This window comes from Embiotoca jacksoni, unplaced genomic scaffold (assembly GCF_022577435.1).
Source record: "Embiotoca jacksoni isolate LCO1_2020_lvr unplaced genomic scaffold, fEmbJac1.0.p SCAF_143, whole genome shotgun sequence".
NCBI lineage: Eukaryota > Metazoa > Chordata > Actinopteri > Embiotocidae > Embiotoca > Embiotoca jacksoni.
Genome location: NW_027185278.1, coordinates 1 through 14,015, shown reverse-complemented (window position 1 = coordinate 14,015; position 14,015 = coordinate 1). Strand labels below are relative to the sequence as shown.

General features: G+C 47.0%; 1 protein-coding gene across 1 annotated transcript; it reads right to left on the bottom strand.

Annotated features, from left to right (window-relative positions):
* Positions 1-203: 203 nt before the first annotated feature.
* Positions 204-6,960, bottom strand: LOC138197598 (cysteine/serine-rich nuclear protein 3-like). The gene is given in 6 exon segments (XM_069148429.1): positions 204-2,805; positions 4,100-4,396; positions 4,501-4,772; positions 5,484-5,577; positions 5,579-5,675; positions 6,740-6,960. Coding segments are annotated over 6 exon segments (1,626 nt in total). The 5' UTR covers positions 6,745-6,960; the 3' UTR covers positions 204-1,944.
* Between the last annotated feature and the right edge of the window lie 7,055 nt (positions 6,961-14,015).

Sequence of the window (14,015 nt, the reverse complement as noted above, 5' to 3'; positions counted from 1 at the left end):
CGCCACCTGCTGGTAGAATACAACATTTCATTCAGACAGTTAACCACCAACACAATTAATTAACCAGCAATTAAACCCGAGATGGGTGTTCAACTGATTTTTATTTTTTTATTCACACGTTCGTGTAAATGTACAGTTTTACAAAGAACATAAAGGAACACCCCCTCCACCCCCCCCCAACACCTCCCACCCCCACCCTCCAGTCTTCGGCAGTTTTTTGAGAGACAAAGTTAATTAGTCTTCACTGGGAAATTTAAAAAAAAAAAAAAAAAAAAAAAGCTGAAACAAGTGTGTTGATGCCGTCATGGCCGCAACAACGAGGAGATCATGTTCACAGACAAAACACTCCGTGGTCTCGGGTCACATCTGGGAGGTTTTAAAGCCGATCTGGCTTTTGGCGCCATCGTGCGTCGACTGTTGGACATTGAAAACAAATGTAATTTCTGTTATAATGAACCATGAATACATTTATTTTGACCATTGTACACGTTCTATTATTTTTTCTGGAATGGAATTATTAATTAAGAGGAATAATATGCTCTTTTTTATTTATTTGTCTTTTTCTCCGATGATATTTTTACATCAAGGGAATTTGAGTCTTTTAATCCATTGATGTTTGTTTATGTTTTATTTAATTTAATTTATTTGCTACGCTGTCGTACCTATTATTTGCACATTGCGACCTTTGCAGAACCAAATAACGCGTACTTGTCTACGCTGTTTGTGAATTTTGAATCTTGTTCAATAAAGTTCTTTAAAAAAAAAAAAAAAATTTAAAAAAAAAAAAAAAAAAAAAAAAAAAAAAGGGGGTGGGGACGAGAGGAATACGTCACAACTCTCCTCAAACGTGTGACTGAATCACGTAGTTGTGTGTTGGGATACGTAATGAGGGATTTCCCAGAATGCTCTGATTCATGTTGCGCATTCGGAACCGTGAGTGACGTGTGTTGGGCGTTACTGTAAACCCGTTGTTCCATGTATCAAAATCAGTGGAATGTTCAACAGCCAATCAAGCAGCGGCTCCTGGGGCAGGATCTGCGCCTGCGCCGGAAATTTGCGCACAACTCTCCGCCTTGGTATGTCGTCAGCAGGCCCCCCCCCGACTCTCCACAATGACGGCCCCTTCGCGTCAACACGGTGAGCGTGACGTCACACGACCGCGTCATATATTCCGTCCGTCGGACATGTTTGTTTTTAACCGCCTAAAAGTGCTAGAGAATCCATTTTAGCTGCTCGTCGCTAACCAAGCAGCTCGATGAGAGGCCGCCAGGGGGAGCCATTGCGATTAAAAAAAAATAAAAACAACATAATCATGGGTTTAATATAGGCAATTAGTTACACCAATTTATCCAATAATTGCTAATATTTAGCCATGCTGCTAAAAACCAGACTTAGTATGAAGATAAGAGATGCTGTTGTTTATACAGGAGAGTGTTTTGCCCGTGACGTCACTTCTCTTTGGTAAATGTTTTGGATCACATGCGACACAGACATTTAAGAACCATCAGCAGCAACAACGAAAACAGCAGCACGGAAAAATAGTGAAACAAATACTCAGCACCTCGAAATCAACGGTTGTTTGTTTGTTTGTTTTGTTTGTTTTGTTTGGTTTCGGGGGGGATTTGTCATAGATGCCAGTTACAACCAGGAAAAAACATGCGGCGATGATTGAGGACTTTATGACGGCGTAAATTATACGTTATATAGTCACAATGTAGTTTTGTTTATTATCGGTGAGTTTTTTTTCAAAGTTTTATTGTCCCTTTTTTTTTTTTTTTAATGAGAAAGAAGTTGAGCTGAGGAGGACGTCTGTGGCCGTCCCGTGTCGAAACGTGAGACTCTCTCTATCTTTGGAAGTGCACTTATCAAGAATAAATCAAACTCTTAACGGTTCAAGGTCACATTTCTTGACAAAAGATTTTTCCAAAATGGCGACCGGTCCTTTCACACGCTCGCCGCCGCCGTTCGATCGCCGCGCGGCTGCTCTCGTACTTCCGCCGCCGTCTGCCGCTGGGACCCGGACGAACCCGGGAGTTCTGTGTTCGTGTCGGACTCCGACGCCGGCTCCGGGGCCGGAGCGGCGCCGGCGTTGTCGCCGTGGAAACCGTGCTGCATCTGGGCGCCGCCGTGGAACGGACTCACGACGAGCGCGCCGCTGGAGTAACTCATGACGGACGGGAGTGGGACCGAGTAGGGCGGAGGACAACCCCAGTCTTCCTCGTCGTCCTCGTCGTCTTCGTCGTCGTCTTCCTCGTTCTCCTCGTCTTCCTCGTCTTCCTCCTCGTCCTCCTCGTCCTCCTCCTCCTCCTCGTCGTCCTCGTCCTCCTCTTCCTCCTCGGGGTCGATGGTGTCCAAGCTGTGCGTGCTGCAGTCCGACAGCCCGCTGCACACGCTGCTGCCGTCCTCGTCGTAAGCTTCGTCGTCGTCGTCGTCGTCGTCCTCTTCATCCTCATCTTCCTCCTCCTCCTCTTCGTCCAGATGTGAGTCTGTGTCTGTGTTCTGGAGGTGCATGATGGGAATGTGCGGCGTGCTGCTCATCAGTGGAAACTGCTGCGGTTGTTGCTGCTGCTGCTGCTGCTGGACCAAGGTGGAGTCGCCATGGTAACCGTTACCGTTGGTTACGAGCTGCTGCTGCTGCTGCTGCTGCTGCTGCTGATACTGCTCCTCGCGGCTCTTCTCCAGCTCCAGCTTCATGATGGTGTGCAGGAAGTGGGTGCGCACGCGGACCGGGTTGAACTCCAGGCGGCCCGTGGTGTTGCTGCAGCCCTCCTTGGTGCAGCCGCAGGGGAACGACATGCGGTCCACCTGAGGACGGAGATATGAGTTACTGCAGCGAGCGAGCGACAAAAAAATAAATACATAAAAAAAAAAAAAAAAAAAAAAAGCCCCAAATCGGAGAAACCGCGGGAGCGGCTGTTACCGAAACTATTACACACCCGAAACCCTTCAAATCGGGACCGACTGAAGGGTCGCACGCCCGTCTTGTGTTCAAAATCAAACTCATCACCTCGGATCCAAAAACCTTCAACTCAATAATGCACGAAGCTCAAAAGGTAGATTAAACCAAAAAAAAAAAAAAAAAAAAAAAAAAATCTGTACAGCGAACGAAGAGGCGCAGGTTCGGAGGTCGTCCACTTCAGGCTCAAGGCCTCCTGGGAAATGGTGGACGATGCCCACTTTTTTTTATTTTTAAAGTTTAGCGCACAAAACTACAATCTAAATACTCAGATGAGCTTTTAATGCAGAATTTAGATCCAGACTTTGTGGACGTATTTGTAGAGATTTACTGTCGACAACTGCCGAGTCGGCGTTATCGTCATGGTTTGGACCCGTTTGTGTTTTGGGTTTCCCTGTTTTACTTCGTCAGCCTTAGTCGTCCTTATTTCATTTTGAAATGACTCACCTCTCGTTTCACTTCGTGGGACTGTCTACTCAGTTTTGGATATTTGACCTCAGTAGTTCCTTTCGGTTCGCCTGCATTGTAATTCAATTTTTGTGTAGTCGGGCCTGCGTTTGGTAATTAAAGCTTTTCGTTTTCGCCAAATGTGTTCAGATCCTATCGCCCTTGAAAAAAAAACAAATTATAATTAAAAAAAACAAAATTGGAATTGAATGAAATCCTCATTTTGAACCGACCGGGGTTAAAGCTAAAACTTCCCTTTTAAATTACTCAGCGCTGCGATTACGAACGGTTGTTAAAAATCAAAGCAAAGCTGAATTTGCTGAATGGGACTTCAACATTTCAAAAGATCGGTACATAAATTTCAGCGGGAAGTCGTCGGTACGTTTCCCCGTGATTCCAGTCAGGAACGCCGGGGGGGGGGGGCGGACGTACGCGCTCGTAAAGTCACGTAGTAAAAACAAACGAATAAATAAAAGGCTTCCTCCTGCGGGATCCGTGTCCGAACTTTTCCTGGCTGATAACATCCAGTCCGGGTCCAAAGTGATATTTTGAAGCGCTTTTATTTATTTATTTATTTTTATTTTTCTAGTCCGTACCCGAAAACGGATTCTCAGATTTCGGCCCGGGTACCGCACAGACAAGACACGAACAACACTTTTGAGTATTATAGACGGGCCTCACCACAGTTCCATTTACCTGGCACTTAATGCCGGCCAGGCTGCAGGCGCACGTCCCCGGGTCGCACGCCCCCCGGCAGCGGCAGCCGCACTCCTCCCGGGACACGCGGAGGGCGCGCAGCTCGTGCTTCTCGTCCACGTCGATGCGGCGGACGCCCGAGGCGCGCAGGAGGCCGCGGCGCCGCCTGGTGGTCAGCGGCTGCAGGAAGAAGTAGTCGTCCACCTCCGTGTTGTCCACGTCCAGGTCGTCCTCGGAGATGTCGTCGAGCGTCAGGGCGTCCGCCTCCGCCGACGGCGCGGCGCCGTTCTTGGTCAGCTGGAGGACGGGAGGGGGAGGGAGAGGGGGTTAGATTAAGGGGGCGGATTGAGGGGAGGGGGACGGGGGGGACGCCTACGTTTCGAGACCGTCTCTCCACTGACTTTGAGTTTGATGGCGTTGAGCTTCTCCTCCTTCAGGTGGTCCCTCAGCATGTCGCGGTGGCTCCGCTTCTGCTCGGCGGCGAACTCCCGGAGCGTGAAGCGCCGCACGCCGCTGTGGCGCGGCGACATGCCCAGGGTGCTGCCGCCCTGCGTGGGCACGCTGGTGAAGCCCTGCCGCCGGTTGAAGTAGTACACCGTCACGCCCTCGAAGTGCACATTGCGGCCGCGCAGGCGCTTCGACTGCTGCTGCTGCTGCTGCTGCTGGAGAGACGCTGACAACGGAATTAACGTACCGAATTAAAAAGAAAATCACGGTTTAAATCTACAGATTCAGAATTGGTTGACTTTTTTTTTGTTTTGCGCCGCGCGGCTTTTGCCCGTGCGCCGATCGCGAGTGAGATATTCACGCTAAGAACGCAAGCAGCGCGTAGCGTAGAGAAAAGTCGCAGTCGGCAAATTATTACAAGTAGCGCAGCAGTAACCATCTGAAGTCTGCTACCATCGGGCCTCGCCGCAAAACGCCGCCGATACCCGGCCGATTAAAGCGACGTCTTATTTAAATTCGACGTAATTAAAAGCGCGATAGACTTTATACGTGTTGAAAATTAGGACGGAATAAAGGATGGCCGAATTTAACGTCGCGGCGTTAAATTTCTTTGGTGCACGGCGGTGAGTCGTCAGCGTAGAGGCGGACTTCCGCCGTGGGACCTCTCCGCACGCGACCGGGTCGCGGTGTTTATCGTACAAAAAAAAAAAAAAAAAAAGTGGTCCCGAAATAGACCTTGGTGGGACACCGCGGAAACGTCCTACTCGTCGGAAAGCACCCAGACATCTTAAAAATCAGAGTCAAAGGCGGCAATTAAGGGAAAGTAAGAAAGTTTGAGTACGTTAAATCACGAAAAAACAACTGATGCTTTTTTTTTTTTTTTTTTCTTTTTTTTTTGTGTGTCTGTTGTTGGTACAGGAAGTCGGCGAGCTCTTACAGTCCAGCGGTCCGGAGGGCACCGAGTGGTTCAGGCTGTCGCTGCTGTTGCCGCTGTCGCTGCAGGAAACCTCCTCGTCGTCGTCATCGTCGGACCCCCCGCAGGGACAGGTAGGGGGGCGGGGCCTCCTCCAACTTCCTCTTCAGGATCCCGCTCATCTTGTGGCTCCTCCCGCCGGCAACCGGGTACAACCTGGACAACCGCAAATGGCCGCGAGGTGAACGGCAGAGCGATTCCCAGCTTAAATACTCGCGTCGTGTCGGGCGCAACGCGCTTTTGCCGAGTCATGTTTTGTCAAATCGGCCTTTTTAAAAACACGAATATGTGCAATTTAAAAACGAAAAAGTACCTTATTTTTCTTTCATTCTGTTTTTTTTTTTTTTGTGTCTTATCTTTGAGAACTTTCAAAGCCATAATAATGATAATGATAATAATTCACAATTTACTAATTAAACTGTATACATCGCCGGGTAGCGTTGTACATTACTCCCAATTCACCAATAAGATTAGCTTTCCCCCCCCCACTCCCCCCCCATCATAATTGCAATTTGTATTATTAATGTGAATCTGCAAAGTCACTAAAGGTATCAAACATATATGCGGTGTCATTTCCCTTTAAAATCTAGTGAAACAGAAATATAAGCAGCTCAAAAATAAACGTTTTAACTTCGATCCCCGGACGTAGTCGTAAAGAAAAATAACGTTTCCTCTGTTTGTAACGGATTGATTGAACCGCCAATTGTCTTAAACTTTTAAATTACAAGCGAAAGCAACAGAAGAACCGTTGCTTTCTACTACGATGTTCGGAAGGTCAAAGTGGACAAACAAGCTTTTGAATTTGAAATGTTTTACACTTAAACGACATCGCCGGTGTTCGGTGACCTTGCAGAATTTTGTGGGTTTTTTTTGTTTCGAAGCCTCAAAAAAAAAAACAGGGAAACGAATCCGTGTCGCCCGAGCTCGTGCAGCTGTCCCCCCCCCCCCCCCCCCCCATTGGTCGCTTTTGTTTTGGGAAAAATTTGAAGGTGGTGCCGTAACGAGTCTGATAAAGCGCCGGCATCGCACCCGCGGGGGAGTTTTCTCCACTTCAAGAGGCGGGAAGTCTTCAGCCTTCCTCGCACTTCTTCTTGAATAGTCAAATTCTAATTTTTAATTTAAAAAAAAAAAAAAAAAAAAATCGTATTTTCTTCGGGTAGGAACTGTTGAGCCGACAGCACCGGGGACCGGTCGGGGGGGAGGGGGGGGGGGGGAATTACATCATATGCAGCAGAGCCCGGCTCGAACGCTGGTACTGAGCTTTTGTCTCCTTCTTCTTCTTCTTCTTCTTCTTCTTCTTCTTCTTCTTCTTCTTCGTCCTCTTTATCGTTTAAAACCGACAAACTGACGTCCCTCTCTACGTGTCTCGCCCTTCCCCGCTAATCAAACAAACGGAAAAACTCCAGTTTTCATGCTTTTCAACAACAAACAAACAAAACAACAAAACAAAAAAACACATCTATTTTTTTAGGCATTGTGATGCCACGGGAAGGTGATGCAAGCCCGCTCGCATGCAGCCTCCCCCCCCCTTTCCTCCTCCCCCCCCCCCGCCCCCCCATACATGTCCACTTACCGCCGGGATTTACCTATTGACAAATGTAAAAATCGGCATCCTCCTCCTCCTCCTCCTCCTCCTACTCTTCCTTCTCCTCCTCCTCCCTCCTCCTCCTCCTCCGCCACTGACCTGTTTCCTCCTCGGCTCGCCTTTTTGGCTTTTCAGGAAGTCCTCCTCTCCCGTTTCCCCCCCTTTTGCTCACACGGCGCCGCTCGACCGGCGGCGGCCAAACATCCCCATGTGTCGTGATGATGCGGTGAGCGCTGCCATGATGCTCGCCCTCCCTCTCGCTCGCACTCGCTCGCTCTCTCTCTCTCTTTATCCGGCAGCCTCTGGCGGCACATATATATAATATATATATATATATATGTGTGTGTGTGTGTGTGTGTGTGTGTGTGTGAGTGTGTGTGTGTGTGTGCGCGAGAGCGAGCGAGCACCTCGCCAGCCTCTGTCACTATCTGACGCCTGCCTCCCGCTGCACCCTCATACTGTCAAGCTCGCTCGCTCTCTCTCTCTCTCTCTCTCTCTCTCTCTCTCTCTCTCGATGTCTGATTGCCCCCTCCTCCTCCTCCTCCTACTCTTCCTCCTCCTCCTCTTCCTCTTCCTCTCTCCTCACAAAGACTTGTTAGCTCGGTGGTGCTGCCGGCTTGGGGTGGGTGGGAGGGGGGGGGGGGGGGCAGGGGGGGGGAGAGCGCTGGAGCCTGACTGAGGTGAAAGCAAGTCCTACGAGATCACAGAAAGAGGGGTGGGGAGGCTGTGTGTGTGTGTGGGGGGGGGGGGTATATCTCCTCCACGGTCGTCACGGCGATAATTTAAAACGTATAAAAACATGCAATAATTCACACTGTCATTGCCCAAAAACAACCAAAATGTACACACTTTTTAATACCAGTAATTACATTTGATTCCAAATGTCTTCACGTCCGTTTCCACGGAGCTCATTTTAATATTTGTTTTTTAAATTAATAGATCCGAGGAAGCGCCGTCGCAGTGATTGACAATTATTTTTCCATGCGGTGAAAAAATAAAATAAAAAAAAATGACGCGGGTGTCGTCGCTGGTTCGTCCAGAAAGAAAGAAAGAAAGAAAGAAAGAAAGAAAGAAAGAAAGAAAGAAAGAAAGAAAGAAAGGAGCCGGTCGATGTTATTATAAAAAGCAGCCGAGGACAAAAAAAAGAACCAACAATGCAGATACTGCACTCGGCTTTTTCATAATCATAATGTAATTCAACAGGAAAGTGCAGCATCGACTTAAATAATTTGTGTTCTTTTATCTTTGAACTTTTCTCGCTCCATTTAACTGTTTACTTTAGACGTCTTGAGCTCACGAAACACGAAGCTAGCGGCTTGATTTCGTACTCAAAAGTCACGAAAATGTCCAATTTGACTCGCGACGTCTTGGACTTTATTCTTAAAACTTTATTCTGAACATTTTGGAACAAAATTCATCTCATTTCTTTTTCTCCCTTAAACTGTTCATTGTTAGTTGAAGGAGAAAGTAGAGCTCGAGCATGTTCTGGTTATTAAAAAAAAAATTAAAATCCAATATATATTATTTGTATTATAAAAAAGATAACCTTGCAAAATCCAGTTTGGGAAGTAGCTCACCGAAAGGTTGCGGGTTCGAACCCGGGCCCGGCCGCTGTCAGGTTCTTCCCGTCAGGCTTGCTGGGATAGGCTCCGCCCCCTTTCTCCCTGTTCAAGATAATGTTTCCTTAATAATTTGTCTTTTTAAAAAAAAAAAAAAAACTCAGTCATTTTTGCGAAAAGACTATTTTTTTTTTTTTTTTGGTGCTTTGGAAGAACAACAAAAAAAAACCCTCCCTCCATCCCTCCCTCCCTCCCCCTAACACAGTTGCTATAGCGATGCCGGACCCTGAATCTTCCCTCTTTGCGTTACAGTGGAGGGGGAAAGAAAAATAAATAAATAAATAAATAAATAACGAGCGACCAAAAAGCCTCGCAGCCTTGAGTTTGTATGTTCTGAACACACGGACGAAGGGGCATCGTTTATGTCGATTTATTTTTTTGTTTTTTTGGGAGGGGGGTGGGGGGGGGGATTTTTCATTCACAGAAGGGGGCTGAAAACAAATAAATAAAATCACCCGTCAGCTGGAAGATAATTGCGGCGAATTAAGATCCGAAACTGCTTAATATTCGTCTTCTTTCCGGCCGCGTTGATTAGCGCGACGGGTGATTATGAAGCTTCGGTGTTCTGTCAGGTCGCCGCCTGTCGGGGGGGGGGGGGGGGGGGGGGGGGGGGGGGGGGGGAATGTCCTTGACCGCCAGGGCGACGCGCACACGCAAACACGCACACGCAACACGCACACGCGGCGGCATAAATCAAGCAGCCGCCGGGGGGAGTAAATATCCCAAAGTCGTCACGGTTGAGAGTTGAACGTGTAAGCGGCGAAATGAGAAGTTGTAAACAAACCAAATCCACACGATAAAACGCCGATAATGAGGTTTTGTGACGTGTAGTTTGTCGTCGTCATACGTGACCTCCGCCAGGACGTTTAAAAAAAAAAAAAAAAAAAAAAAAATTATAATAATTTGTATTTCCCTTTTTGGTTTTTTTTTCGAGCTCCGAATCGTCTTGTGTGTTTTTTTTTTTTTTTTTTTTTTTTTTTTTTTTTTTTTTTTTTTTTCTCTCTGGCAAAAGGATGAAGCGGCAATGTGCTGCAGAGACGGAGAGATCTTTCCCAATCAGCTTCCATGGCAACGGGCCACGGAGGAGGAGGAGGAGGAGGGAGGGAGGGAGGGGGGGAGGGAGGGGGGCAGCCAGAGGGGTTGTGGGGGAGGGTGGGGGGCTGGGATGTGTGGTCTGGAAGAGGTCTGTTCGCAGCGAGCGGGGGGGGGGGGGGGAACAAAACCAAAAAACAAACCTGAACAACAGGTGCGGTCGGAGGAAATTAGTCGTTAAAATAACAGACTTCGATATATTTTTCTCTTTTTTTTATTTATTTATTTATTTAATCCAAATACATTAAAACGCGACGCGTGGGCGGTAACGACCGCTTCCCCCAAACACAGAGGAAAGTCTTTGCCGCCTCAGGTCACCGTGGAATAATAATAACGACCCAAACGTATTCCTATTATTCCCATTATTATTGTTATTATTATTATTATTGGATGTTTTTCATGTCTGCAGGAAACGAATCATCCAAAACAAAAGCAATCGCTGTGATTCCCTGCTCTCGTTCCTCTTAAAGGAGCCCTATTAACTATTAACACAAAAACCTCTCTGACATCGTGGTAATTCTTCCGTCCCCCCCCCCCCCCCTGCAGTTTCACCACGTGGCCACCAGATGGCCTCGCCTGCACCTGAGTGAGTCGTCCCGATGTCCTTCGAAGAGCGTTTTATTCAAGTTGTCGCGGAAACGGTTTAGAATTTGAATCGAAAAAAAAAAAATGATTTGAGAGCAAACGGAACGAAAAAAAAAAAAAAAAGTGGGTGATTCATATTCACAGATTCTTTTCAGATTTCACATCTCTTACCTTATTTATTTTTTTATTTTTTTTTGGTGCTATTTGTGGTCATTTTGGATATTTTCCGCCTCGAGTAGTTTCACGTGTCTGTGCGGTCGTCGTGGGCATTTTGGTGTCTCGTTTTTTGTTTTTGTCCTTCGGCGTCGCTTCAAGGTCATTTTGCATCCCCTGCATCGCTTTCCTTGTTGTTCTGTGTCGCTTCAGATCCCTTTGTGCTGATTTTGCGTTCGATTGTGGTGCTTTTCTGTCTCGTTTGAACTATTCGAGTCATCTTGCGTCCTTCGTTGTCATTTTTGCGTCCCTCCGGTGGTTTTGTGCCCCACGCGAGTCATTCTGCGTCTCCGTGGTTGTCTGGTTTCCCATTTTGCCCGTTCCGCCTCTGTTTGCCACTTTGATTCCCGTCTCGTTTCGCACCTCTCTTCCGTGCCCCATTTGCATCTCTTGCTTGTAGTTCTTACGTCTGCGTAGTTAGCCTGCGTCTGAATTTGGCCATTTTCCGTCTCTTTGTGGTCCTTTTGAGTATCTTTTTTTTTTTTTTATAACCCCCCCCCCCCCCCCCCCCCCCCCCCCCCCCCCCCCCCACACACACACACACACACACACACACACACACACACACACACTCTGGTCTGGCCGTTCGTAGCAGCAAACCCACAAAGACTTATCACCTGACTCCAGGTCCCCTCACCCCAACCCCACCCCCTCCACCCCACCCCAGCTGTCCTGAACATTTTAATGTCTTTTAGCTCACTCTCTTGGCTTTATGGGCTGCAGGCTTCCCAGGTCTGGTTCACTGCTCTTATCAGTGTTGTGTTGAGCTGCAGCAGGCTGCTGTTTTCAGTAAAAAAAAAAAAAAAAAAAAAAGAGCCAATAAATAAACCCAGAGTCTGCTACCTGCCCTGCACCAACACAGAGGACGGACAGAGCTTTTTGAAACGCTAGTGTTTCCTGTCTGTACTGAATGTCCTCACACACACACACACACACACACACACACACACACACACACACACACACACCCGTTAGCCACATTAGCTTCAGCTTTCTGCCCTTCGGCTAAATAGTCCCCCCCCGCCCCCCCTCCAAAAAACAAACAAAAAACAAAAACAAGCGTATAAATAAAGTTTAGGATTTTTCGCTGCTGTTTGAGTATTTTTAACGTTCTGCGACAGAAGCGGCTCTTAGTTTAAATTGCGGTGGCCAGCGGGGGGCGGTCCTCGGGCCACTGACACCGCACGTTATTTTGTTTTTAGTTTTTTTGCTCCGACTCCAGACACGAGGCCATCATTAATTCCCAGCTCTCCCCCCCTCCCCCCCTCCCCCCCTCCCCTCAGCCCCCCCCCCCCCCCCTACCCCGCCTCCCCTCCCGTCCGGCTCTGCTGCCTGCTCTGCTGTAATTGTTTCCCCGGGGACTCGGACGAATGGCTCAGCTGTCGAGCCCGCAGACCCGAGTGTGTGTGTGTGTGTGTGTGTGTGTGTGTGTGTGTGTGTGTGTGTGTGTGTGTGTGTGCGCGTGCGTGCGTGTGTGTGAGAGAGAGCTGAACTAAAATACATAATTTCTGTATTTCTTTTCGCTGTATTTCCATTTTGACCAAAATTAAAACCCTTTTTTTTTTTTTGCAGACATGTATTCATAAAGTTAGAAATACAGTTAGAGAGAGGCGTTTCCGTGGTGCCGAACATGCACATGAGGTCTTATAAAAAAAAATAAAAATAAAAAAAAAGATGGCAGCGAAGAAACAACAGCAGCCAAAGCTTTTCTTCTCGGGACTCGTCAACTTTATTTCACTGAGGATCCGTATTAATCCTCCAAGTACATAAAGCAGATTATTTCCCCACCTGCATCCCTCAGAGATTTATTTTCCACTCGTGTTCATTTCGTTCCCGGCTGCGATTAACACGTCGATGATTCATCGTCCCTCCCGTTGGCGTGCTGTCGTTGTCGCGTTTTTTTTTTTTTTTTTTTTTTTTTTTTTTGCCGTAGTTTGTTTTCAAGGCGGTAAATCTACAAATTTAGAACATAGTGAGAAAATACAAATATTTTCAATCTCGGTGGACACCTGCAGTTCAGACGGTAAAAATACGAAACCGATGGAAATGAATGTGTTTTCGGTTATGACGACAAATGTGAGCGTTTTCCTCGTTTGTGTTTTGTAGCCTTTTGGCAAACACTAAAACACTAAATAATACATAAAAATGTCGTCCCACAAATAAATAAATTGATTTTACACTACTTTTTTTTTTTTTAAATACATAAAAACATTAAAAAAAAAAGATTGAAGTCTTCAGGTTTAAAGCTTTTTGTTCAGACAAAAACAGCCCAGTTGATGATGTCTCTGAATAAAAGTGGAAATTAATTCTCTTTTGAACTATTTTCCGACATTTTATAGAACAAACTGATTATTCCCCCTCTCAAAAATGACAGATGAATCATTAATTAGGTAACTTCTCCTGCCGCTGTCTATTTCTAGTCGCATACTTAACATCCTTTTTCCACGGAGAACATTTGAACATGTGAATAACAACTGGGCTTGTCTGAATTTCACATTTAGCTCCTTAATTCCAGTAAGTGCGGTTTCTGGATCGAATGTCGGCGGCCAACCACTCGCCGCCAACTTCCTGCCAATTTCCCGTTTAATAGCTTGTTAACACACCGCTAATGACTTGCGGTGATGCTGCCAGTCAGGAATACTTTGATGATACGGCCGATGAATGTCTGACGTGGACATAAAAAGCCCGCTTTGACGAAATCAATGCAATCTAAAAAGAATCAAACTAAATGGCAAGTAGCAGGTGCTTGCGTTTACATTGACCAGAATGACGTCCACCTTTAATTCAACGTGCATTATGTGCTTCCTGGTAGTGACCACCAGAGGGCAGCCTCGGCATGAACAACGGATTGCAGGCCTGCGATGATCCTCTGGGTCCTTCAGTTAGACCCCTCATGTGAAGAAGATAAATGTCAAAGCAGCCACAAATAATAGTATATTTCTACGTTAATGAATGAGATGAGATTTAATGAATGTGATAACAGGGCAGTAAAAGTGACTGTGAATAGATTTATGTTTTTTCCAGACCCGTACAGTGCACCCAAAGGTGCCCATTATCTCTATAGCAACACAAATTGAATGTGGTTTTTTTGGTTGAAGCCCCGCCCAACCTAATCGCCCATCGAAGGCCATTTCAGCGTCTTTAACTGTGGTTAACTGCTCCCTTTAAACCCGAGTACGGCGCTGCAGCCAGCTGTGGTGAAAAAATATGAGGAGCAGAACCGTCAGTTTTTCCGAGGAGGAGGAGGAAGAGGAGGAGGATAGAGGAGGAGGAGGAGGAGGAGGGGGAGGCGGCTGAGAGGCCGGTCAGGAGAGCAGATGGCCTCTCCGTCTGTCTGGTCTGTTTGAAAGAGCACCGCAGGGCGAAGCCCCAAGTCAAACAAGCCGGCGTACACTCGGCCCG